The 26,190-nt window shown below is 46.0% G+C and overlaps 2 protein-coding genes and 1 long non-coding RNA gene across 20 annotated transcripts in view; 1 reads left to right on the top strand and 2 right to left on the bottom strand.

Annotated features, from left to right (window-relative positions):
* The window catches only part of LRRC74A (leucine rich repeat containing 74A), a 34,320-nt gene extending 33,677 nt beyond the window's left edge, over nt 1–643 (bottom strand). For 4 of the 9 annotated variants that reach the window (XM_025443701.3, XM_025443697.3, XM_035719664.2 and 1 more), the window contains exon 1: nt 245–641. In XM_025443701.3, coding sequence (XP_025299486.1) covers nt 245–281 — 37 coding nt within the window. In that variant the 5' untranslated portion in view covers nt 282–641. Of the gene's footprint in view, nt 1–244 lie in introns of all 9 variants that reach the window. The other 5 variants (XM_025443704.3, XM_025443699.3, XM_025443698.3 and 2 more) reach the window with 4 other exon arrangements.
* A 53-nt stretch (nt 644–696) lies between these two features.
* Nucleotides 697–26,190, top strand: part of ANGEL1 (angel homolog 1) — a 41,665-nt gene continuing 16,171 nt past the window's right edge. Inside the window, exons 1-9 of one of the 9 annotated variants that reach the window (XM_025443688.3) lie at nt 697–905; nt 1,062–1,240; nt 12,528–12,642; nt 17,079–17,654; nt 18,567–18,793; nt 19,257–19,326; nt 19,931–20,364; nt 22,521–22,647; nt 22,960–23,070. In XM_025443688.3, coding sequence (XP_025299473.1) covers nt 12,540–12,642; nt 17,079–17,654; nt 18,567–18,793; nt 19,257–19,326; nt 19,931–20,364; nt 22,521–22,647; nt 22,960–23,070 — 1,648 coding nt within the window. In that variant the 5' untranslated portion in view covers nt 697–905; nt 1,062–1,240; nt 12,528–12,539. Of the gene's footprint in view, nt 1,241–12,527; nt 12,643–13,835; nt 13,988–14,063; nt 14,089–14,923; nt 15,062–15,698; nt 15,811–17,078; nt 17,655–18,566; nt 18,794–19,256; nt 19,327–19,930; nt 20,365–22,520; nt 22,648–22,959; nt 23,071–26,190 lie in introns of those variants that run through there. The other 8 variants (XM_025443689.3, XM_049113744.1, XM_025443693.3 and 5 more) reach the window with 8 other exon arrangements.
* LOC112657651 (uncharacterized) lies at nt 8,026–14,631 on the bottom strand. Of its 2 annotated transcripts, none has more exons than XR_003135199.3 (4): nt 14,392–14,631; nt 11,785–11,928; nt 11,406–11,693; nt 8,026–10,362 (listed from the first exon to the last, which is right to left on the bottom strand). It is a non-coding gene; the product is annotated as an uncharacterized LOC112657651 (long non-coding RNA). The 2 variants fall into 2 exon arrangements; XR_003135200.3 differs by lacking the exon at nt 14,392–14,631 and adding an exon at nt 12,512–13,374.

The following is a 26,190-nucleotide window of genomic DNA, read 5'->3' as shown; positions in this document are numbered from 1 at the left end:
AGCTCACAAAATGAAAATTAAAGTCACCCAGAGTTAGTACAAGCCAATTCCAGCACAGCATTGCATCTGACTCTCTCACTCCCTGTTTGGGAAGCCCTGAAGCCAAGTCAATGTAATCCACTGTCCAGAATCTAGAGGGTCCTGGCTGAGGAGGGGAGGGGTCTTCAGGGTCCATGTGATCACTGGGTATTACACCGAGCAGTTCAGAAGGGCCCAAGTGATGAGAGATGGGATGCCTGTTCACCTTTTGTCTCAGGCTCAAGAGGTTCATCATTGTCCATGGTGCCAGGGCCCTCTCGGGGGCTGCTGCCAGCTTCTTGCCACCTTTCTGCTGCTTCCCTAAGAAGCACACCTGTCTATTCACTTCTGTCTCAAACTTTGTGCACCTCTGCCCTCTCACAGATAAATCCCACAGTGGGGCCTAGAGTTATCCTTGTATCCAAGCAAGCCCTGGGGAGGGTGGGCTTTGGTGGGAACTGGACATGCATGGATTGGACCCCAACTCTGTCTGGGGGAAGTAGCTACTTCCCAGGATCATCAGGGAGAGTGGTACAGCTCTATTCCTGGGAGCCCCGTCGAAAGGATGCGCACCCCCTGCGACTTTGTGACTTAGGGGGCACTTTCATTTCATCTCTTCAACATTCCATGACCTCATGCAGTCATTGTGATCCATGTGGGTGAACTTGGCAACAGCCAACCTCCCCTCTTGGTGGCCCTGGCAGTCCTCTTTTCTCATATGTCTGCTGGGGCCAAGCCCAGGCTTGGCTGTGAGTGTGCAGGTGCTGTGGGGGGGCCTCTCGGTGGTGTTAGATTTCCCTTTGTGGCAGGAGCAAAACCAAGCTCCTTAATCAGGTGACTGTGAAGAGCGGCCACCATGTTCTTCTCTCAAGGTGGTTGTGCTTCAGGTACGAAATATTTCAGTCATGGGTGAAGTCAGTTTTCTTCTACCCAGTTCTCTTTCCTTTTTTCTTTCCTCCCCGAGAGAGTATCCTCAACCTTGGAGCAGAAGATCAAAAGCAAAGCACAACAAACATATGTTCTATCACTACAATTTATTGCAGCCAAAGTATTGTTTAATCCAAACTACCGGGCTGCCTAACTTGAAACCACTCAACCATCATTCACACGCGTGGCTGTTTTCACATGTCTTGGAGTTGAAGTTCACTTGCAGTTTGCTCTCAAGAGAATCTGGAGGTGTGTTTGTTCCTTCTTGATAAGCCTTCAGCACATCAACGGTCAGGTCAGTGACTGGAGGGCTTGGGGATATGGAGATCCCTCTTTGCCACTCAGAAGAATGACGAAGATCTAGGAATTTGTGTAGGGAAACAATGCTTAGAACCTTGGACTGAAAGAAATATGTATATCTGAGATGTTACCCTTTCCTTCAGGCATTCATTCTGTAAAAAAATTATAGAGTATCTATTATGTACAAGACCCTAAGATAGGCACCACTGTGGGGAAGGGATGCAGACATGATTATGGCATGGTCCCTTCAAGGCATATATAATACAAGATAGGAAGGGTGTGAGGGTGGTGGGCAAGTATTTTCGGCAGAGCTCCTGTTCATAAAACAAACTTGAGTCACCCTACATCAGCATGGCAACACCATTCTACTGGCCCAATCCCATGTGGTTCCTTGAAAGAAACACCAAACAGGCCAGAGGGAGTGATCAACTCCTAGGATGATTTGGTAAGCATGAGTCCTAGAGACCCTCTGGACATCTGTCTACTCCACACTGGTACAGAGGATAAGAAAGTGTCCTGAAAGGAGAAAAAAGGGGACTGGAGAGTATATATATCGGTCCTGGTCTAAACTCTAGGTGCTCTGTCTGGACAGCACCACATGGTCTCAGGCACAAAGGGAGAATTAGAAAATTTGAGGGAGAGCACTCTAAATAGCCACTGAGCCTCTGCTCAGACACCAGGCACTACTGGGAATTGGTAAGGGTCAGGAGGGAGATTCTCTGGGAGGTCAAGGGAAGGGGAGGTTTCTTCGTGCTGGGGAGCATTTGTGGGTTCTGGATAAGTAGAGTCCTGGCAAAAGGCATTTCTAGGGATACAGAATAAAGGAAGGCAACAGAGCTCAAGCTGAGTTTGGGGGAATACAGGGTGCAGAGAGTAGTAGGGAAAAGGGAGGCCATAGGGATTACAGCAATTTCAGGAATCGATTCAATGCAGTGAAAAGTCAGTAGGAAGCCACTGAGGATCTTTAACAGGAGCATGGCTGAATCAGAGCTCCTCTTTATAATGATGGGCAGCAATTATATTTATTTGAGGGAAAAAGTCCATTCTGGAGAAGGAAAAATGTTCAAGAGCCATAATTTTAAAATTTTGTATCTCTTTTAAAATCAGAAAATATATCTGCAACTTCTTTTTATTCTTTTTATTTATTTGAGAGTGAGAGCGCGTGCGCGCGCGCGCGAGAGAGAGAGAGAGAGAGAGAGAGAGAGAGTACGAGCGAGCACAAGCAGGGGGAGGGGTCAAGGGAGAGGGAGAAGCTGATTCCCAGCTGAGCAGGGACCCCCCCCACCCCCCCACCTCAACATGGGGCTCAATTCCAGGACTCCGGGGTTACTATCTGAGCCAAAGGCAGGTGCTTAACTGACTGAGCCACCCAGGTACCCCTGCAACTTCTTTTTATATGTTATTTTAAAAGTTTGTTACTGAGGAACATCCCTTTTCTTTTTAAGGATTTTATTTATTTGAAAGAGAGAGTGAGAGAGAGTGTGCACGTGTTGGGGGGAAGGGTGGAGGGAGAGGAAGAAGTAGACTCCCCGCTGAGCAGGGAGCCCAACGTGGGACTGGTCCTAGGACCCTGGGATCATGACCTGAGTTAAAGGCAGACGCTTACCTGTCTGAGCCACCCAGGTGCCCCAGGGGCATCCTTTTGTTTTTTAATTAAAATTTTAATTTTGAAATATTTTAGATTGTATAGAGTTACAAAAAATAATAGACTATATACTCTTCAATCAGCTTCCCCTCATATTTACATCTTGCATAGAAAAATTTTCAAAACTAAGAAATTACATTGGTACAATGCTATTAACTCCACTATAGATCGTATTTGTATTTTACTCATTCTTTCACTAATGTCCATTCTTTGTTCCAGAATCCAGTCCAGGATCTCACATTGTGTTACCATGTCTCTCTGTCTCTCTCAGAATATGACATTTCTTCAGTCTTGGTCTTATATGATCTTGACACTTTTAAAGAGTACTGGGCAGATATTTTGTGGAATGTCCCTCAGTTTGGGTTTGTCTGATGTTTTGTCACGATTCCTGGGAAAGGTGCCAGAGCTGATGTGCCCTTCTCAGCGCATATCAAGGACACATGATGTCAATATAGATTACGTTGATTTCTTGGCCAAGGTGGTATCTTCCAGGTTTATCTACTATGAAATTACTGCTTTCCACTTTGTAATTATATAGTTTAGAGAAGATGCACTATGCAAATATCCTATTTCTGCTTCAACTTTTTGCCCAATACTTTTATTTATTTATTTTGCCCAATAATTTTAGCATCCATTGATCTTACAGAGATCTTGCCTCAACCATTATTACTATCATGTTTTAACAGTGCTTTTCTGTTTCCCACAGTCCTTCTATGTTTGTTAATTGAAATTCTTTTGTAGGAGAGAGTGGTCCCTTTCTCTTATTTATTGGTTTAATCAGTTGTTTATATTAGCAGGGATCATGGCTGCTTATTTTATTCAATACAGTACTGTCATTATTTTGCTGTTCAAGTTCCAACTTTGGCTATGGGAGCTCATTCAGGTTGTCTCCTGTGTCCTTTTAACCTGCTCTCTACCTTTTATTTATTTGTTTTTTATTTTTATAGCTAAGACTATTGGTTTTTTTTTTTAAGGTTTTATTTATTCATTCAAAAGAGAGAGAGTGCAAGCAGGGGATGGGCAGCAGGGTCACCCCCCACCCCATGCAGGGCTAGATCCCATGACCCTGGGATCACGACCTGAGCTGAAGGCAGGTGCTTAATTGACTGAGCCACCTAGGTGCCCCCTCTTCACCTGCATGTATGTAGCAGGTGTATGTTTAACCTTGTGAGACACCATCATGTTGTTACCCAAAGTACAAAGGGGCTCTGCTAATATGAATTTACCATAGGAATATATGGTAGCATCATTGTTCTACATTCTTCCCAACACTTGATATCGCAGTTTTGTCTTTATTTTGCCATTTGAACTGTGTAATGTTATTTTCTGGTGCTTTTAATCTGTATTTCCCTAACGACTAGTGATGTTGAGCATCTTTCATATGCTTTTAGGCCATTCCTATATCTTTCTTATTGTTCAGATCTCTTGTCTCTCTTAAGTTGGGTGTTACTGAGTTTTGAGGGTTCTTGATATATTCTGGGTAGAAATCCTTTATCAGACATGTGGTTTGCAAATATTTTCCTCCCAATCTGTGGTTTAGCTTCTTATTCTTAACTCTGTCTTTCACAGTGTACACATTTCAATTTTGATCAAGTCAAATAATTTTTCAAAATTCGTAATTGAAAAATTACCAACTTTCTGCCTAGCCATGGTCATGTAGATTTCCTCCCATGTTTTATCCTAGAAATTTTATAGTTTTATCTTTTACCTTTAGGTCTACAATCCATTAAATTTTTTTTGTGGTAAAATATGCTAACATAAAATTTATCATTTAACCCTTTTTAAAATTTATTCTTTAAAGATTTTGTTTATTTATTCATGAGATACAGAGAGAGAGAGAGAGGCAGAGACATAGCCAGAGGGAGAAGCAGGCTCCCTGTAGGGAGCCCGATATGGGACTTGATTCTAGGTCCCCGGGATCACAATCTGAGCTAAAGGCAGATGCTCAACCACTGAGCCACCCAGCCATCCCTTTAACCCTTTTATAGTGTATAATTTAGTGGCATTAAGTACATTAATGATATTGCATAACCATCACCATGGTAAACAGATGTATAACTGTCATCCATCTGCAGAGCTTTCTCTAGGATCCGTTTTGAGTGAATCTTTGGGTAAGGTATAAAGGGTACCTTTGTGAGGTATGGATTGGGATTCATTTTGCATGTGGATGTTCAAATGTTCCAACAGTATTGTTGAAAACACTGTTCTTTCATCATTTAATTGCCTTTTTACCATGGTCAAAAGTCTGTTGACTGTATGTATCCTTTTGGGGTTATTTGTGGGGCTAGCATTTCAGAAATGATACAACCAGCATGTGATGTCCCATCTAATCAGAATGTTGTACTTTTACAAGTACATTCTTTTTTTTTTTTTAAGATTTTATTTACGAGAGACACACACAGAAAGAGAGACACAGAGAGAGACAGAGACACAGGCAGAAGGAGAAGCAGGCTCCATGCAGGGAGCCTGACGTGGGACTCGACCCCAGGTCTCCAGGATCAGGCTCTGGGCTGAAGGTGGCGCTAAACCGCTGAGCCACCTGGGCTGCCCTGCCCTACAAGTACATTCTGTAGCTAGATGAGCCACTGCGGTGCTGGGAGGTAGGCATAAGGGACTTCGGGAGTGGGAGGTAAACTGATTCTGTAATCCACAGAGCAGGAACAAAGGAGACAGTCTCAGGGGAGGATGGGAGATGTGGTTTTGACTTGAAATAAGTCAAAGAGAATGTCATCCAGGGCAAGATATGGACAAATACTAAGAGAAGGAAAATTTCCTTCTTTGTTGCCAGTATTATTGTTACAACACTTCCACTAGTGGAGAACACGGCAAAGGGACCCTTTATTATCCTATAAGGTACCATCTATACAGCACTTGTAAGTGCAGACACTGTTCCATGAACTTTCCATTTAAATAGTCTATTATTATGCCATTAAGAGATACTATTATTGATTCCCATTTTACAGAGGAGGAAACTGAGCACAGAGGGGCTAAGTAACTGGCCCTAAATCACACAGCTGGAAAGTGGCAGAGCTGGGACATGAAGGAAGTCAGTCTGGTTGTAGAGCCCACAATGCCTCTCTACACCGCCCTGCATGCTGTTGATTTAACATGACAGGGTTGTTCTCCATTCAGGGCAACTGCTGTTCATGGCTCAGATGGATCTGGGCTCAGATGATGTGTTTCAGGAGTTGGCAAACTATAGTCGGAGGACCATATCTGGTCCATGGCTTGTTCTGTAAATAAAGTTTTCTGGAAATACAGTCATGATCATTTATTTAGATATTTCTGTGGCTGCTTTCATACAGCCACATGCCAAAGTCAAGCATTTGCTGCAGAGACCCACATCCTGCAAAGTAAAAAATATTTCCTATCTGGTCCTTTAGGAAAAAGTTTGCCGTTGCATTTAATGGCTATTAGCATAAGACAATAATGGTTCTAGTTCTCCGAGGAAAGAATGGAGAGAAAAGAATCCAAGAAAGTTGGCAGAAACCACATTAGGAGGCAAGATGAGGAAGTACAACCAAAGAAAGAAACAAATGCCATTACCAGATGTAATAATATTCATTTCATGCAAGGGCATTTAAAAAAAATGGTAGTTGTAAATCCAGTAGGATTTCAAATATGGGGGGAGGTTTTTGAAAGAAAGGTGCTTGCAGAATTATAAAGCAAGAAATTCCCCATTATGTGTCCACTTTTGCAAGTTTGGGTTTTATTATGTTCAGTTTCCTTATGAAACTGCAGCTCTTCAGAAAGAAGGACTTTTTATTCATTCATTCATTCATTCATTCATTCATTTGTTCTTTAGTTCGTTCAATGTGCTTAATGTACTAGTGCTGGCTTAGGCAATGGGAGCAGAGTGGCGAACCTCATGAAGTATATATACAGCTTACTGAGGGGTACTGAGGAGTAAAGAGACAGTGACAGTGTTGGATCCAGGGTAAGCAAGGCTGTGAGAGAAGCAAATAGGAGGAAGCTTTGGGTCCAGACTGAGGGCAGTGGCATGTTTGCTTGTGGATGGGTGCTGGAGGTTCAGGAAAGCTTCCTCGAGGAAGAAATGTCTAGGCTGAGACTTGAAGTTCCATTTTGCAGTATCCAGGTGAAGGCAGGGAGAGGGACAGACCCAGGGGAGGAGGAAAGGTATTTGAGGTTGGGAAGAAGCATACAAAGTTCCTGTAGCCTGCTGAAGGAGTCATGGGTAGTTTAGTGAGGCTGGAGTGGGATCCTTACTTCGGGGAGTGGTGATGGAAGGGAAGAGCTGAGAGATGACATGGGAGGTGGGCAGAGGCCAGCAACAGAGGAGTTTGGCCTGCATTTTGAGGCAAAGGAGTTTGGCCTGCATTTTGAGGACAGTGGGGGTTTGCAGAGAGGTTTTAAACAGAAGCATGACCTGACATGATTCACAGAGTAGAAATACTGCTCTGGCTGCAGTGTGGAAAGCAGACTTAGGACAGGAGGAGGATCAACACCAGTTAGAAGTGGCTGCAGGGGTATATCTTTATCTCACTGATAAAGATAAAGAAGGCCAAAGCACTTGGACTTGGGACAGATCAGATATGAAGGTGAAAGGAAGAAGAAAAAGCCAGAGGCCAGGAAAACATGATAGATGATTGTGCTGTTCCAAAAGACGATGACAGAAGAGCTGGGGGGAAAGAAGGGTGGTCGTTTTTTGGAGGATAGTGGGGGAAGGTGCTGAATGCAACTTTGGGTGTGTTGTCTGCCTCTGGGACATCCATTGGAGAGGTCCACAGACAAAAGAATTTATGAGTATATGGCCCAGGAAAAGGATAAAAACAGATATGTGAGTTGTCAGTATGTGGATAGTATCTGAAGCCACTGGAGGGATGAGCATTTCTCAAGGAGGGACTTAAAGTAAGAAGAGGAAACAGACCAAGGATGAAATCCTAGGGGCACCATCATTGAAAGGGGTGCTCAGAGGAACACAAATGAAAGACATTAGGACAAATTTCCACAGTGTCAGGAGGAAAACAAGAATGTCATGAAAACCAAGGGAAGAAAATCTTTTTTTTTAAATAAATTTATTTTTTATTGGTGTTCAATTTACTAACATACAGAATAACCCCCAGTGCCCGTCACCCATTCCCTCCCACCCCCCGCCCTCCTCCCCTTCCACCACCCCTAGTTCGTTTCCCAGAGTTAGCAGTCTTTACGTTCTGTCTCCCTTTCTGATATTTCCCACACTTTTCTTCCCCCTTCCCTTATATTCCCTTTCACTATTATTTATATTCCCCAAATGAATGAGAACATATAATGTTTGTCCTTCTCCGACTGGCTTACTTCACTCAGCATAATACCCTCCAGTTCCATCCACGTTGAAGCAAATGGTGGGTATTTGTCATTTCTAATGTCTAAGGAATATTCCATTGTATATATAGACCACATCTTTATCCATTCATCTTTCGATGGACACCGAGGCTCCTTCCAGTTTGGCTATTGTGGACATTGCTGCTAGAAACATCGGGGTGCAGGTGTCCTGGCGTTTCATTGCATCTGTATCTTTGGGGTAAATCCCCAACAGTGCAATTGCTGGGTCGTAGGGCAGGTCTATTTTTAACTCTTTGAGGAACCTCCACACAGTTTCCAGAGTGGCTGCACCATTTCACATTCCCACCAACAGTGTAAGAGGGTTCCCTTTTTTCCGCATCCTCTCCAACATTTGTGGTTTCCTGCCTTGTTAATTTTCCCCATTCTCACTGGTGTGAGGTGGTATCTCATTGTGGTTTTGATTTGTATTTCCCTGATGGCAAGTGATGCAGAGCATTTTGTCATGTGCTTGTTGGCCATGTCTATGTCTTCCTCTGTGAGATTTCTTTTCTTTTTTTTAAAATAAATTTATTTTTTATTGGTGTTCAATTTACCAACATACAGAATAACACCCAGTGCTCATCCCGTCAAGTGCCCCCCTCAGTGCCCGTCACCCATTCACCCCCACCTCCCGCCCTCCTCCCCTTCTACCACCCCTAGTTCGTTTCCCAGAGTTAGTAGTCTTTATGTTCTGTCTCCCTTTCTGATATTTCCCACACATTTCTTCTCCCTTCCCTTATATTCCCTTTCACTATTGTTTATATTCCCCAAATGAATGAGAACATACACTGTTTGTCCTTCTCCGATTGACTTACTTCACTCAGCATAATACCCTCCAGTTCCATCCACGTTGAAGCAAATGGTGGGTATTTGTCGTTTCTAATGGCTGAGTAATATTCTATTGTATACATAGACCACATCTTCTTTATCCATTCATCTTTCGATGGACACCGAGGCTCCTTCCAAGGGAAGAAAATCTTACAAGGGAAGAAGTATGCAAAATTATAGAGCATTCAAGAAATAATAAAGCCTGGAGCATGGCCCATTATATTTGGCAACCAGGAAGGCACTTTGATGGGGAGTCTCAGTGGAGTGATGAGGGTAGAAGCTACATTTCAGTGGAATGAAGATGAATGAAAGGTAAAGAAGTATGGATATCAGGAGCAGACAACTCAAGAAGCTTGGCTGTGAAGGAGTGGTGGGGAGATGGAGGGATGGCTGGAGGGGGCCTTGGGCTAGGCAAGAGTTTCATATAGGAGAGATCTGAAGCATGTTTAAATGGTGATGGCAAGGAGTCAGGAAAGAAAAGCATGGGGTGAGCATAATGAGCATAATCTCTGAGGAGGCAGGAGGAAGGGATCCCAAGCATGGTGGAATTGTGAGCCACTGTGTTGGGAGGGAAGGAAGAAAGGTGGCTATGGATGCTGGTCAGTGTGTTGGTGTGGCAACAAGGAGTAGAGAGTTTTCACTTGGTAGTTCTATTTTTTTTCTCTAAAGTTGGCAGGGAGATGATCTCCAGAGAACAAGAAGGGAGATCATAGGACAACGAGTTAGAGAAGAATGGTCATCATGGAAATGGGAGAGAAAGCTAATTGAAAACAAAGGATTGCTGGGGAGGGTTGAGGGCTGAATGAGGTTGGAGACCAGCACACTACTGGCTCCAGTCCAAGGGCCTGGTAACTTTATTCACCAGTGCTCAGCAGCCCAGATGTAGGAGCCAGGAAGGAGAATGGTTTTACTGACTGAGGCAGGTGTCATTAAAGAATAGTGGACAAGAGAGTTGATAATGGGAAGAGTGATAAAAGATGGTTAATGGGGATTCCATGCTGGATATAGAAAGAAATGCTGACCGAGGAGAGGTATGGGGACAGAAGAGAGAGCTCCAGGGTTTGATGGAGTTAACAGCTGGCGCAGAAGTGAGAGTGGGAGAGGCTGAAAGTCATGAGGTGTGATCCACTGGGATGGGTTTGTGAACTTATGATTTCAGAGGTGGAGCAGCACTTAGCCATGATTCTCCAAGGGTGTCTGAAGTACAGTGGGAATGAGGCCACTGAGGAGGCAGTACAGTAAGCTTCCAGGGTTTGGGATTGCTCATTGACATTGGGCACAGGAGGACTTGAGGCAGGAGAAACTGAGTCCAGGGCCAGAGTCTGCAATGAAAGAGGAGAAGGGGGACTGAGGTCAAGAAAGTCAGGGTGAGGTTGGGGTAAACATTGATGAGTGCTTGGTAAACATCTGATGAATACACGAATGCATGAATCCGTGAATAAGTGAATGCATCAACTCAGACCAAGCTGGCACATTTCTGGGAATATCTGGCCATAAATCCTGAGATGCCAGAGGAAACACTAGGATTACAGAGGCCAGGTTAGGAGGAGTGTACGGGTCTCAGGTTATCATAAGAGTTGAACACAGTCAATTCTTTTCAGCTTATCGTATCTGAGAGACTGTTTGAGCCCTCTAGACCTGCACAGGTTCATTATGATAGCTACTAGCCCTTTGTAGCTATTGAGCACTTGAATTGGGGCTAGTCTAATTCGAGATGTGCTATCCATGTAAAACACACACTGGATTTCAAAGACTTAGCACAAAAAAGAAAAAAAAATAATGTATTTCATTTTAAAGTATTGATGATGGGGGTGCCTGGGTGGCTCAGTTGGTTAAGCATCTGCCTTCAGCTCATGTCATGATCTCAGGGTCCTGGGATCGAGCCCCGCATTGGGCTCTCTGCTCAGTGGCAAGTCTGCTTCTCCTTCTCCCTCTGTGATCTCTCTGGCTCTCACTCTCTTTAAATAAATAAAATCTTTAAAAAAAAAAGGATTGATGGTGTTGGAATGCTACTCTTTTGGATAGAAGTGGTTAAATAAAACATATTATTAAAATGAATTTCACCTGCTTTTTTTCCTTTTTATATGAGGCTACTAAAATTTTTAAAATTACATATGGAGTTCATATTGTATTTCACCTGAGCAGCTTTGCTCTAGGCCTTGGTCAGTTGCTCCTGCAATCCTAAAAGGAAGGATTATGCCTGCCTGAATGATGCACATGTTCTACCAGTAAGTTAATAAAGGCAGCCATCTTGAACTTCCGTACATAAGTAAAATTTGAACCCTTGAGGGTTCTTGTATACAGGATATTTCTCTGTAAGAGAATATTTTGTGTCCCTTAAAGTATTGCAAAACCTTCCACTTACCCTTAGATAGGGTCTGTATCCTTGTAAGCACCCAGTGGTGTATCATCATCTCCATGAATCAAGGAGATTCAAGGGATTCATCTTCATGAATCAAGGGATGAATCAAGGAACTCATCTGGTCTCTCTTCTTGGAATATTTCTGGCATGATAAGGCTGCAGATGGTGCACATTGTACTTCTACTTTTCCTTTGGCCGGGGAAGCCCAACGCTTCCTCTTCTCCAGGCCAGGTCTCCTTGGAATCTGCAGCGAGGTCTTGTTTAGCATTACAGTTTGGAAGGCCCTTATTTCTGCCAAGGATTGTAGAAGATGACCCTAATTAGCAGTAGCCAGAGCTGGTTTGGGTTTAAAAGAAAAAAAAAGTAAACACTAAGGGCTTACCCTAGGTTGGAGGAAACTGAGGCTCCAAGAGGTTCATAACGTGAGAGGTTCCACAGGTGGGAAGTGGCGGAGCCAGGATGTGAACTCAGGTGGTCTAACTCCAAAACTTGTGATGCTCCCGTCCGCCTACACTTTTCAACATAGCTGATTATGGATTAGGAAACAAAAAGAGGACAGTCTCGCTTACTTGGCCTTGGGGAAAACCCTCTGAGAGAGCATGGCATTGGTTGGCCTGACATATTTTGCACACACATGCATCGGACAGCGCAGTCGAGGGCAGGTCCTTTAGCAGAGGTTCCCAGACTAGATACTAGACACCAGAATAACCGGTGCCCCATTCTAGACTTGTTAAATCAGAACCCTGGCAGCAGGGCCTAGGAATCTATATTTTTAAAACATTTCCAAATGGATAAGGGAACCCTCATTTCACAAAGCGATAAACAGAGTCTCTAGGTGGGTACCTTGATTTAGGATCTGATTTAGAACTTGGGCTTCTGGGTAACCACTGGGACAAAATGGAAGGGAGGTACAAGGAAGGTTTATTTCAGCCCTATAAAAGAAGTGGGCCTGGCTTTGGGGGCTCCTTAGGCAGAGCTAACTAACATTGGTGTGCTCCATTTCTAAGAATGTGCTCCTTCCCAACCTTCAGTTTGCCCTTGCCCCCCCCCCCCCCCCCCACTGCATCTCAGGCAAGGTCGTGAATGCTGTTACTCGAAGCCAGACTGACCCTCTCTTTCTTTCAGCCTTTCAGTGTTATGATGTACCCAGCTGGTCCTGGATCTGGTGACTCCCCGGAGGGCTTCCCCGAGCAACCGAGGCTCCAGCCACAAATCAGCAATCGCACAACTCAGACACTAGGTACTGAACTTGGCAGTATGACACCGTCCTTGCATCCCAGTGTGGCCGGGGTAGGACTGAGGGGTAAGGATGGGGGAAGAGAGAGACTCCAAGAGGTCTTCGGGTAGCACAGAATTGACAGAAGACCGGGCCTTCATTCAGTGACACCTGCTTTGTTGGGTCAACACAGATTTGGCTCCTACTGTGTGCCTGACACTGTTGTGGGCACTAGAGGGGCACCTCAATGAAAACCAGCCCACCTACCAGACTTGGTCCCTGCCTTGTGGAGCTTCCCACCCCTGCTCCACCCACTTTTCCTGACTCAATTACCAACTGGACACCTGCCCTTTTTTTTTTCTTTTCTTTTCTTTTCTTTTTTTTTCCCCCCCAGATTAGGTAAAAAGAAGGCTCATTTGGAATAGAATGGAAAAGGAGACAAAGGTGTGGACTTAATTTGGGACCTAGAATCTGAGTGACCTAGGGAAGACAGTAGAGTCAGGAACAGGGATAAATTCTTCTTCCCAAGAAGGCGCATCCTCCCTGGGATGCGGAGAGAGATTACAGAAGTCAGGGCTGCGGGGGCCTGAGACAAAGTCGTCATCTGTGGGGCGAGAGGTTATGGGGCGCCCCAGGTGGACTCCTACTGAGATGGCAGAGGGGGAATGACAGTGTGGCCCTGGGATGATACCGCGCGGCCTCCAACGAGCCTCGCTTAATTTTCAGGCTGGGCGCCCGCCCGTTGCCGCGGGAACAGGCTCCCCGCCCTCGCGAATCCCGCGCGTGCCGCTGCGCTCCCAATAAAGTTGTTGTTGAAGCGCCGCGGAGCCACGTGGGCCGGCCCGGGGGCGGGGCCGGGGGCGGGGCCGGGGCCAGGGGCGGGGCCGAGCGGAGCGGAGCGAGGGAGCGCTCCCAATAAAGTTGTTGTTGAAGCGCCGCGGAGCCACGTGGGCCGGTCCGGGGGCGGGGCCGGGGCCGGGGGCGGGGCCGGGGTCAGGGGCGGGGCCGAGCGGAGCGGAGCGAGGGAGCGCTCCCAATAAAGTTGTTGTTGAAACGCCGCGGAACCACGTGGGCCGGTCCGGGGCCGTGGGCGGGGCCGGGGCCAGGGGCGGGGCCGAGCGGAGCGGAGCGAGGGAGCGCTCCCAATAAAGTTGTTGTTGAAGCGCCGCGGAGCCACGTGGGCCGGCCCGGGGGCGGGGCCGGGGCGGGGCCGTGGGCGGGGCCGAGCGGAGCGAGGGAGACCCTGCGGGAGGCGCCGAGGAGGGGAGGCGGAGGCGGGCGCGGGCGCGAGCGCGGCGGCTGGCCATGATCGCGTCGTGCCTGTGTTACCTGCTGCTGCCGGCCGCGCGCCTCTTCCGCGCCCTCTCAGGTACCGGCCCCGCGTCCCGGCAGGCGGGTGCCAGGCCCGGGCCCACGTCGGCGGGGCCCCGCGCGGCGCGTCGGGCCTCACGACCACCTGCCCCGGCCCAGGTGCGGGGAGGCGGCCCCCGGTGCCGGTCCGGGACCCCGCGAGGCCCGGGCCTGGCCGACCCCCCGCCCACGCGGGCCTCCCTGCCCCCTGCGCCTGCGGCCTGACGGCGTCGGGCCACAGTTACCGTGGGAGGGGCCGGAGAAGGGGCGGCAGCCGCGCTCCCGGGCCCCCGCGGTGCAGAGGTTTCGGGGGTCCGCGGGGCACTGCCCTGGGGCGGGGGCGTTGGCAGCTCGGGTCGAGGCGAGGGCCGAATTCTCGGGGGTGGGGGTGGGGGTGGGGTGTGAGCCGAGCCCCGCACGTACCTGCGGCCTCCCGGGTCACTCCACGCTCCCCTTTCCCAGCCGCCGCTCCGCTCTCCGGCCGAGCCTCAGGCTGGGAAGGGCCGGCTGCTCCCCAAACCCAGAGACCACGGAAGCCCCCGCTTTGGAAGCCGCGTTTGGAGATGCGGCGGGGCGGAGCCGATGCCCACTCCCGCTTGGTCCTTGAGGGCGGGGAAGGCTGTCATGCTTGCACTTTCTCACCATCCGCCTGCACTGCCTGGTCTTTGAAATTCCCCAGGCTCTTAGGGGACCCCCTCCCTCTGCGAGAAGCAGAACTCCCAGAATGTTCTCTGGCGACTTTAGAGGGCGGGACAGACCAAGAGCTACTTTCCTAGGAATAAGCCGTCAACTGCATTCTGTGCTTTTTTTTTTTTTCCCCCCCTTTCTGGAACTTCACACGATGTGTGTGGGTGTGTAAATTCATCTGTTCCTGTGTGTCTGCCGCTGGAATGCAGGCTCCCGGGGTGGGGTGGGGGGTGCAGGGCCATGCCTGTTCTGTTCCCTGTGTTTCTAGTGCTAGCACACCGCCCGGAGTATAGTAGGCACGCGGTTCACCACGAGAAACTCCGCGGAAGTGTTTGTTTTCAGAGAATTAAAGCATGTGCCTTCATCCACGTTGCTGTCATTTCTGGAGCTTCTGATGTGCGTCAAGGTGCAGCCTTAGTGACACCGACTAGTCCACAGGTTTCTAGGCCCGCAGAGTTTAGAGATCTTGGGGAAGGGAGCATCTCCCTCCCTCCTTCCCCCATTAAAGTAGTGCCACTTTTGTTGTTGTTGTTGTTTAAAGATTCATTTATATGGTCATTCATGAGAGATGCAGAGAGAGAAGCAGGCTCCTTGCAGGGAGCCTGATGGGGAACTCGATTCAAGGACCTCCGGATCATGCTCTGGGCGGAAGGCAGACACTCAACCACTGAGCCACACAGGCATCCTGCCACTTCTTTTTTTTAAAATATTTTTTAAATTTTTTATTTATTTATGATAGTCACAGAGAGAGAGAGAGGCAGAGACACAGGCAGAGGGAGAAGCAGGCTCCATGCACCGGGAGCCCGATGTGGGATTCGATCCCGGGTCTCCAGGATCGCGCCCTGGGCCAGAGGCAGGCAGGCACCAAACCGCTGCGCCACCCAGGGATCCCCTGCCACTTCTTTTAACTTTGCGTATTTGGTTTCTCCAGAAGGTTTTCTCTCCTTCCTTTCTTTCCTTCTGTCCTTCCTTCCTATAATTCTTTTGGAAAGCCAACCACCACCAAAAATCTGCTAAATTTGAAAACTAGTATCCTCACACAGATAAATCAGAGAACCGCTGCCGTCTAGCATGCAGAGGATGTTTCAAGGGACAAGGAATTAGAAAAATCCCTGAGATCAGAGCCAGCGGCCCAGTTCGTGGATTTAAACCAAGGTCTGCCAATCTCCGCACTATTGGCATTTGGGCCTGGATAATTTATTGTCAGGCTGTTCTTTGCACTGTAGGATGTTCAGCAGTGTCCTTCTCCACTAACTTTTAGATGCCAGTAGCATCCCCACAGTTTTGACAACCACTGTGTTTCCAGACAATACTAAATGGCCCCGAGGGCAAAATTACCCCTGGTTGAAAACCACTGGCTTAGAGGGACAGAAATCCACATAGACCATAAATAAGATTGTATCTGTCAACATTTGAACACTTTTGAAGTTTTTCTTGCCTTTTAAAAAATAGAGCTGATGAAATGAATCTCTGGTGATTGAGGGTGAGCATCGTGCATGTCACTTGTCCTGTGCCGTAAATAAGTGATTTAGTGAGTGTGGGTGTTTGCTTGCACTAAAATACTGTGCTTGGAGTTTGGGGGCTCTAATTTTAGAGTTTTCCCACTTGCTTTCTTGCCTGTTGACTGTCATTTGTGGCTGCTGTAGCAGAGAGATGACAGCTGTCTCTTGCTGTCACTTGTTGGCACCTTCTGATTTACAGCCTCTGGTGTGTTATGGGATGGGAAGGCTGATAATGAAGTTTGTGAAGATTTATGAATAGAATAGTTTTGAGAAAAAGACCAGGGGCCTTTGCTACAAAGTGAATCGTATAGATTCTGAGACACTCTTTTTGTCTACTTCAGGACTTTTTCTTTTGCAATGTGTTTACAGACTAGGGGATTTATAGAACTAGAAAGGCTCTTGGAGATTATGTAGTTCAAACTTCCCCTCCCCAATTTATAGTCAAGACTGAGTCCATATCACTGGGGGCATTGTCCAAATTTCAGCGCTAGGTCATAACCCACAGTTCTGATTCATGGTCAAGTGCTGGTTCCAATTCAGTGTGACCCTGAGAACCAGAGAGCTGATGCTTAATAGGAGTCTTAACTTCCAGATAAAAGGGAAGTGGTTATATGTGACCATCTCTGTCCTAGATTATGTGGGACAGCCATTCTTTCATTCACACACTGAATATCAGATCCCTACCATACAAATTAGTTAGTACTTACAAAGCACTTAGGATAGTGCCCAGCTCATAGTAAGCACTTTATGCTAACAATGATGGTGTTCCAGGTACTAGAATGGGCAGGCTCAATGATGGTACAATGATGAGCAAGGAGCATATGATTCTTGCTTATATGGCACTTTCATTCTACTTGGAAGAAGAGTATGGGTTGGGTGATGTTGTCATCTTATAACATGGTATTTTGGCTTGCTTCTTAGATGCCTTCTTCACATGTCGAAAAAATGCACTCCTGGCGAAGAGCTCGTCCACCCAGGTAGAGGGTGACTTTGCCATGGCCCCTCGGGGGCCCGACCAGGAGGAGTGTGAGGGCCTGCTACAGCAGTGGCGAGAAGAAGGGTCGAGCCAGGTGCTCTCAACTTCGAGTGAGGGTCCCCTTGTAGATAAGGGACTAGCCCAGAGCAGCCTGGCGCTCCTGATGGATAATCCCGGAGAACAGGATGCTGCTTCAGAGGACAAGTGGTCCAGCAGGCAGCTGAGTGATCTGCGGGCAGCAGAGAACCTGGAGGAGCCTTTCCCTGAGGTGCTAGGAGAGGAGCCACTGCCAGAGGTCCAGGGCCCAATGTGGGCAGCTGTCCCCATGCAGACCGGCCCCCAGTATGCAGACTGTGCTCTCCTCCCAATGGGTGCCCTGGCTGCAGAGCAGTGGGAAGAGGACCCTGCAATGGTGGCCTGGAGCATAGCACCCGAGCCTGTGCCCCAGGAAGAGGCTCCCATCTGGCCTTTTGAGAGCCTTGGGCAGTTGCAACCTCCCCCATTGGAAATCCCATATCATGGTGAGTCTGACAACTGGCTGAGTGAGCCAGGGCAGGAGCTTGTCTCCATTGTGAGCAGAGCCACTGCTAAAAAGAATATTCTCTGGCAGGGAGCTCTGCTGCTGCATTCTGTTTTTCTGAGAATCTTGTAGTATCAGATCTAGAGGGGCCTTAGAGATTGTCTCATCCAGCCCCATGGTCTTTCAGATGAAACAACCACGGTGCAGAGGGTAGCAGGACATGCCTGAAGTCACATAGCTAGGCAGAGACATAACTGAAAGTACACCTTAGTTCTCATTCTCCATGATATTGTTTCTAGGGGTAGTGGTGGAGAGATCTAAGGGCCTCCACTCTCTGCCTCAACCAGAATTTTATCTTCTGGTTTTATCTATATTATATATTTGGCTTCCATTAAAATTTGAAGAATGAGTTCTGTGGCTCAAATAGGTTTGAAATTCACTTTGTAGCCCCATGCTCTAGGGGAGATGGGGACATGTGGTTTATAGCCCCACAGGCTTTTTTGAGTTTAAAGGTTAGAAAATACCCAAGGCCGAGATTACTTTTGAAATGTCTTTAACCTCAGGTGACTATGAAGCACATTGATCTGAGTGATTCTCTAGAGACCTTAGATTTATCAAAAGTGAGAAATTGTCAGCCTGTATTTATTGAACATGTACTAGGTGTCAGGTACTATGCCTGATACTGAGGATGCAGTGGTTAACAGGCTAAGATTGTCTCTGGCTTTGCGGAGCTTACTGTCTAGTCTGAAAATGTCCTTAGGGTGCTGCTCAAATAGCCACAGAGAGGGATGGGTGGCAGGGAAGATGAAAAAAGGAACTTCAGGCACAGTATCTCTGAGTCAGGAGTAGAGATGGCAGGGCCTGTGGATAACATGTACTTGTTGTGGGCCTCTTCTTCCCAACCCCTTTGCAGAAATCTTGTGGCGAGAATGGGAGGATTTCTCCACTCAGCCAGATGCTCAGGGCCTGGAGGCGGGGGATGGCCCTCAGTTCCAGTTCACTCTGATGTCCTATAACATCCTGGCCCAGGACCTGATGCAGCAGAGCTCAGAGCTCTACCTGCATTGCCACCCGGACATCCTCAACTGGAACTATCGCTTTGCGAATCTCATGCAAGAATTCCAGCACTGGGACCCCGATGTGAGTGAAGAGGGGAGGAAGTGCCATCTTGTATTTGTTTTGAACCTGGCTGTTTTTTCCCGTGCACTTATAAAATGAGTTCAACCCCATAGTTGTTTATAGGATTGGAATTCTGCCTAGGGTTGGAGCTTTCCTGCCTGGAGTCTATGAGTTTTTGGCAGGTGCTAAGAAGACTTCACGGGTACATGCTTCCCAGCACCTTTATGCAAGGAGGGAGACTTGAGGGATTCCAGAAGCAGGAATATCTTGCGCTTGCATCTAGTCTGCTCAGCGTCACTCAAGGCCTGTCCTTGCTGGCACTGGCTGTCTGGGCAGGGCTGGCACTGTGGGAAGTTTCAGTGTGATCCTGTCTGAGACCAGCTACAGCTGCCCACCTGGCCCCAGTGTCTGCTCCTGGGGCAGGGGTCCCTCTCCAGCACTCTTGGTAACTCTGGAGTGATTGGTGTCCCTGTCAATTTCCCAGATCCTGTGTCTCCAGGAAGTGCAGGAAGATCATTACTGGGAGCAGCTGGAGCCTTCTCTGCGAATGATGGGTAATGCAGCTCCCTGGCACGTGCACTGGTCTTGCTTCCTGAGGCCCTGTCTGTTCTCTCCTGAAGGCACCATCTTTTCTTGTGCTTCAGTAAATCCTCAGTCTCACCTGTGTACTGTCTCCTCTTCGTATGGGAGAGAAAGAAAGAGTTCTGCAGTTTTAAAGCAGTTCTGACATTTACTGCCATTTAGTCCTTGAAGTAGCCCCTGCCCCAGTGAGGCTGAGTTAGTGTTATCCTTATTCCTGCAATGAGGAGACTGAGGTTCTAAAGATTTTTGTGACTTGCTCAAGGTCACTAGGCTACAAAGCTAGTAGGTTGTGGAGCTAGGACTCTATAATTTGTCTGACTCTAGAATCCATGCTTTTCCTATCAAGTTATGTTGCTTCATACCCTCCTGTCCTACTTCCCATCTAGCCCCTCAGTCACCTGGTAAGGGAACTGTAAGGGAACCTCGGCAGAACCAAGCAGTTGGCAAGGACAGGAACCCCTTTACCGAGCCGCAGGAGCAGTGCCATAGGCCCACACGCCTGGGCTGCTCCCACTAGTTGGAGGGATTCAGGCTTCGAGGACTCTGACCCATCTCCTTGGCTGGGTGTTCTTGCAGGTTTTACCTGTTTCTATAAGAGGAGGACCGGGTGTAAGACAGATGGCTGTGCTGTCTGCTACAAGCCCACAAGATTTCGTCTGCTCTGTGCCAGCCCTGTGGAGTACTTCCGGCCTGGCTTGGAGCTCCTCAATCGGGACAACGTGGGCTTAGTGTTGCTGCTGCAGCCGCTAGTCCCAGAAGGCCTGGGGCAAGTCTCGGTGGCCCCTCTCTGTGTGGCAAATACCCACGTGCTGTACAACCCACGCCGGGGTGATGTCAAGCTGGCCCAGATGGCCATTCTCTTGGCTGAAGTGGACAAAGTAGCCAGGTTGTCAGATGGCAGCCATTGCCCCATCATCTTGTGCGGGGACCTGAATTCAGTTCCTGATTCACCTCTCTACAACTTCATCAGGGACGGAGAACTCCAATACCATGGGATGCCGGCCTGGAAGGTGAAATGGGAGAGGCCACTGTGGGGGTGGGAATATGGCCAAGGGAGAGATTTGGGTACTGGCAACTAGTGCTGCTTCTGTGGCAGGGACCTCAGCTACACCTTTTCTGGCTTCCTCCAGCTTTTTCTTGTTCTGTAGAATAGTTTATAAACCTGGATGTTAGAAATTCCTGGGTGCCTTTGGCATCTTATAGTCCTTTCAGCTTTTATCATTAATTTTTAGTTTGTAAGTAAACTCACAAGAATTCAAACATTGTAAATAAGACCAAAACCCTCTTTATTACCTACGTTCCTCACCTTTCCCTTTAGGATGAAGTAGTAACTGTTTGAAGTTTGGTAGTGGTCTTCCAGAATATTCCATATGCATTTATAGTGATATCTATGTTCCTGTGATATTGTCATTGTAATTTACATTTATTAGGCACTTACTGGGTTCCAGGTGCTATTTTAAGCACTTTGCATGAGAAGTTTGGCAGTTTGCTGGCTCTAGGCTATGTAGATAGCTAGTGGTAGAACCACGATCTCTAACCAGGTGGTCTGGCCCCAGAGCTCTTGCCTTCCAATACTGTGCTGTGATTGCTTCTGACGACTGATATGTGATCTGTTGTGTGTGTATTTATAAACATATTATTGTATGTTTAATTCTGTAGGGTTTTTTTTAACTCAACAATGTATATATGGATCTGTCTCATTCCTTTTAACTGCTGAATGTTGATAGAAGTCTCATAGTTTCATCATATTCAGCCCTGATGATAGACATTCAGCTTGTGCTGATTTCTTTATATGTCACTTAATCTCCCTGTTCCTCTGTTTGGCCACTGCTGCCCAACTTACTGCTTTGCTTTTGGCAAGGTGCAGTGGAGAAAGGACACAAAATGGCTGAAATATTGTTAAACACTTTGGGCTTTTATTTTAATGAGGTTACTCAAGGGCCAGCAATATCCTGATTCCTGCGTGTACAGAGAAAGGCCTTATCCCGGTGGAAAGCTGCTATAATCATGGAGCTCAGAAAATGGGAAAAAGAATTTACTAAGTGCCTACCACGTGACCATCGCCATTAAGGGATAGTGATTAAGAGCACTCATTTGGAAGCCGGACAGTCCTGAGTTCTGATCCCTGTTCTGCTACCTTATGCGAGTTGCTTAACTTCCTTAAGCCCCATGTGCCTCATTGGTACCCTAGGGATACAATGGAACCCATTTCAGGGGGTTTTTGTTGTTGTGTAGCAGATCAAATAAAATAACACATAGTGAAGTGTTTTCTAGTTCCTGCTTCAAAGGAAGCAGACAGCTATTGGTTATCATTAAGGTTCTTAATTGTATATGGTATTATTATCATCCCATTTTATAATAGAGGATATTGAACTCAAGAGAGTTAACTAACTTGCCCAAAGTTAGACAGCTAGAAAATGGTCATTATATTCTAGCTCTGTCTTACTTGAGATGGCATATTGAAAATTTATGTCCTTCAAGGGCAGAGAGATGGTATCTCTCACTGTGCTCTCTCCAGCACTTAGCTAGTGTCTTGCACATAGTTGGCATCCAAATATTTGTTGTTGTTGTTGTTAAATGAAATAAAGGGAATTTTGCTACACACTGTGGAGATATGCAGGTGGCTGATGTTGCCGAACGTTTCTCTGCTATGTTCTGTCCGTTCCCAGGCTGCTCTTTGGCTTTGACTGAGGATGGGACATAGATACGGTAAAGTTCTTTGTTGCATTTCCCATTTGATTTGACCCTGTGGTTTCCTCATGATGGACTTAGGCTGCTAGACCTTGATCCAGAAGATCTGAAGATCAGGATAAACTCTTTCCCACTGCAAATTAAAGCCCCTGAAAGTTGATGTTCCCTGTGGAGATTCATGTAGATTTTTTTAAGGTGAAATTTAGGGGATAGAATGGGGCTAATTTAGGCGATGTTCATACAGTTCTATTCTCTTTGACTCACATACCTCATTCTCGTAGCCCTCATTTCTGCCTCGTGGACATTTCAGTGCTTCTAGTTAAAAAAAAAAAAAGGCTTTAATTAGCTCCTTATTTTTAACCTTCCCCTGAGACTGATGTGTTTTGCTTATCTTATATATACAGTGTGTGATTGTCACGGGCTGTTTTCTTTTTCCATCTTAGTGTGCTCATTCCCACCTGCTCTTTCCTTCTAGGTGTCTGGACAGGAAGACTTCTCCCATCAGCTTTACCAGAGGAAGCTGCAGGCCCCCCTCTGGCCCAGCTCCCTGGGCATCACTGATTGCTGTCAGTATTTGACCTCCTGTCACCCCAAGAGAGCAGGTGAGCATGTGCCACATTCTTGGTTGGCTATACCTCTGTGCCCATTTTGGGAGAAAGCTGGTATTTATAGTGAAGAGAAAAATGTAATTCCCTCAATTCTCTTAACAAGTTCCTTTGTTTTTCCCACTGTTGTCCTCATATGAGCCCTCCCAGTGAAATGGACAACTTTAAATCCTATCTGTTGGAAATCAACTTGTCTTCAGAGCCAGGCTTCTTCTGTGTCCCTACACTGGAAGCTTTTCGGTATTAAGGGGGTTTCAGCATGTGGCTTCTCTTCCTTTCTCTCACTGTATGGCTTTTCCTGGTTTGCAGAGAGACTAAAGTATAGCCGAGACTTCCTGCTGCAATTCCGTTTCTGTGACATCGCCTGTCAGCGACCCGTAGGATTGGTTCTTATGGAAGGAGTGACAGATACTAAGCCAGGTAATGGCAACTAAGCTTGTTTTCTTGCTCTTCTTTCATCTTCACCCCTGGTATTTGTCAGTTATGTGGTTTCTTAGTCTTTTTGTAAGTAAAATTCTTAGTAGTCAGCTTCCGTTAGTAAGCATGCTTAGAAGGAAGGTCAGTAGAGTTCTGTGGCCATATGTGTGACTGGATGTGCAGCTCAGTGAGAACATGGACTTGGAATTGAGACTTGAGTTCCAGTCATCTCTGAGACCTTTAGTGAGACATGTAACCTTTTTAGGTTTAAGTTGCTGATAACCAGTGTGTGTACGGCATATAGGGAAGATACACATGACAGGGCTTTGAAAATCGTAAGGTGGGATGCCTGGGTGGTTCAGCGGTTAAAGCATTTGCCTTCAGCTCAGGGCGTGATTCTGGAATCCTGGGGTCGAGTCCCACATCGAGCTCCCTGCATGGAGCCTGCTTCTCCCTCTGCCTCTCTCTCTCTCTCTGTGTGTCTCTCATGAATACATAAATAAATAAAATTAAAAAAAAAAGAAAATCATAAGGTGATTGTAGTCCTGCTTGTAATAAAAATTTACTCCTACTGAGAACTTCCAGATCAAACATGGTAGAGTATACTTGATATGTTCCCCCCTTCTTGTCTCTGAAACCATTACAAAGCAACAAAGAGAATGGAAAAAAGCAATGCAAACTCCACCTTTGAGAAAAGTAGAAAAGTAGGAGATCTAAATATAACCTAAACCATGAATCACAGCATAGGTAGAATGGCTGCCGGAAGCGCTGGAGTTTGTGTAGCAGCACTGGAAGAAGTATGCAGGGACTTATCTGGGGACAAAGAACCAGCACAGTGCATTTCTCCAAGGTGAGGAGTGTACCTTAAGGCACAAAACCAAAATCTCTTGTTTCATCAGCAACAATAGGATGCACAGGTTATGGTAGGAGATTGCCTGAACCTGTTTTGGTCTTAAGAGGCACTGGAGAAAAGCCTGATCAAGGAATAATGCTTATTTGCATTAAGCAGTCTGTTTGAATGGCGGCAGGGGTGATGAGGTACTTACAGAGCTGCATATCGCTTTTGGCTGGGGAAAAGTAAAGATTAAAGGACTCATACACTGTGTCATCAGGAATATCCCTATTACTTGGAATGCATACCCAGTTCTTCCCTTAGAGGAACTGTACAGATAGCTGGTACAGAAAAACCTCAACTAATTCAAAGCAGGGCTGCTAAAAAGGAACCAGTATGTGAGCTGTGTTAGAATACTGCAAGAAAGAAAGCAGAAGGAACAGGAAAAATAAAAGGCAGATAAAGAATGCTTACCTCAGAGATAAAAATTGTTGCCATGAAATATATGAAAAATTATGATTATTTTCCCATGAATTAAAAAAATGAAGCAATTGACTTTCTAAAACAAGAGTACAAAAATAATTGCCTTTATAAAGTAAGTTCAGGCACATTGCAAGACATCAGAAAATTAAATGGAAACTGCAGAGCTCAGGAAAGAATAAAAAATGTAAAAATCACATAAAATGAAACAAAATTGGGTACAGCATAAGAAAGAATAGGAATAGATACTGCTGAAAACAAAACAAGAGACAGAAGCCATGAAAGAAAAAGCAAAATAAAAAGGAAGTAAAAGGATAAAAGAGGGTAGAGAGAAATGATTGTAGTGAAAGATAAGGAGACTTTCAACATACACATAATTAGAGTTCACAAGAAAACCAATATAAAGACACAAAAGAAGTATGTAAAGGTATGATTCAAGGAAGGTTTTCCCCAAATTAAAAGATTTGAGTCTTTTTTTTTTTTTAAGGTTTTATTTATTTATTCATTAGAAACACACAGAGAGAGGGAGAGGCACAGGCACAGGCAGAGGGAGAAGCAGGCTCCCTGCAGGGAGCCCGATGTGGGACTCTGTCCTGGATCCCGGAATCATGCCCCGAGTCAAAGGCAGAAGCTCAACCATTGAGCCACTCAGGAGTCCCAAGATTTGAGTCTTTAAATTGAGAAGATGTACCATGTTTCAGTAAAAAATGACATAGGAGAATCAATAATAAGACATCCTACTGAAGTTACTAGAAGTCAGAAATAAAAGAATCCATTGGGCAGTTGAACCAAAAAGGATTGGGCTGCTCTTAAGAGTAAAAATGATCAGATTGGTTTTAGACTACTTAACGTTATCATTCAGTTGTAGAAGACAGGAGAATAAGGCTTCAAAGAAAGAAGATATGGTTCAAGAATTTCATACTCAACCAAAAGCCTTTCTTGACCAAATTGCTAGAACAACCTAAGACAACCAAGCAATGACTGGAAAAACTATATTAGAAGGACTGGTGATGGGCAGCCCTGGGCTCAGCGGTTTAGTGCCGCCTTCAGCCCAAGGTGTGATCCTGGAGACCCGGGATCGAGTCCCACGTCAGGCTCCCTGCGTGGAGCCTGCTTCTCCCTCTGCCTGTGTCTCTGCCTCTCTCTCTGTATCTCTCATGAATAAATAAATAAAATTTAAAAAAAATAGAAGGACTGGTGATAAGTCATGAATTTATTTTTTCTTATAGGAATTTAATTCAAATTGGCATTTCGCACAAAGCAACAAACATTTCAGTGATTCAGTTTTTTTTAATTGCAAAGCTAAATATATTATATTGCTGTAACGATAGCAATAATGATAATGATGGCCCCCATGCATAAGTAGGTAGCATGTGCCAGGAACTGAGATGACTGCTGGTATTAAGTGGGCTCAGGCAGGGAAGCAGTGGTTCAGTGTTTTATAATTACAAAATCCTAAAGTTAAACAGTAGTGGGACCCCACATTTCATGTTAAAAAATAGATAGAGTATTAAAAAACAAATAAAACAGTATTGTACTTGAAACATAAAACAAGCATTTCAATTTAGTTACAAAATTAAACCAAAAGCCTTTAAAATACATACTGATGATCACTTTGTAGGTAGAATCATTATGTGGGGAAAATACCCAGTTCACTAATAGTACAAAATAATAGTATTTTCAAAATTGAAATTAAATTTGGGTAAACACATCCATCCACCATATGTGTAGTTACCATCTATCACTACAAAAGATTATTATAATATGGACTCTGTTCCTTATGTTGTACTTTTCATTTCTTTTGTTTGTTT

This window comes from Canis lupus, chromosome 8, assembly GCF_003254725.2.
Source record: "Canis lupus dingo isolate Sandy chromosome 8, ASM325472v2, whole genome shotgun sequence".
NCBI classification, from domain to species: Eukaryota; Metazoa; Chordata; class Mammalia; order Carnivora; family Canidae; genus Canis; species Canis lupus.
The sequence above is the reverse complement of the archived record's forward strand: the minus strand, read 5'-3'. Positions and strand labels throughout refer to the sequence as shown.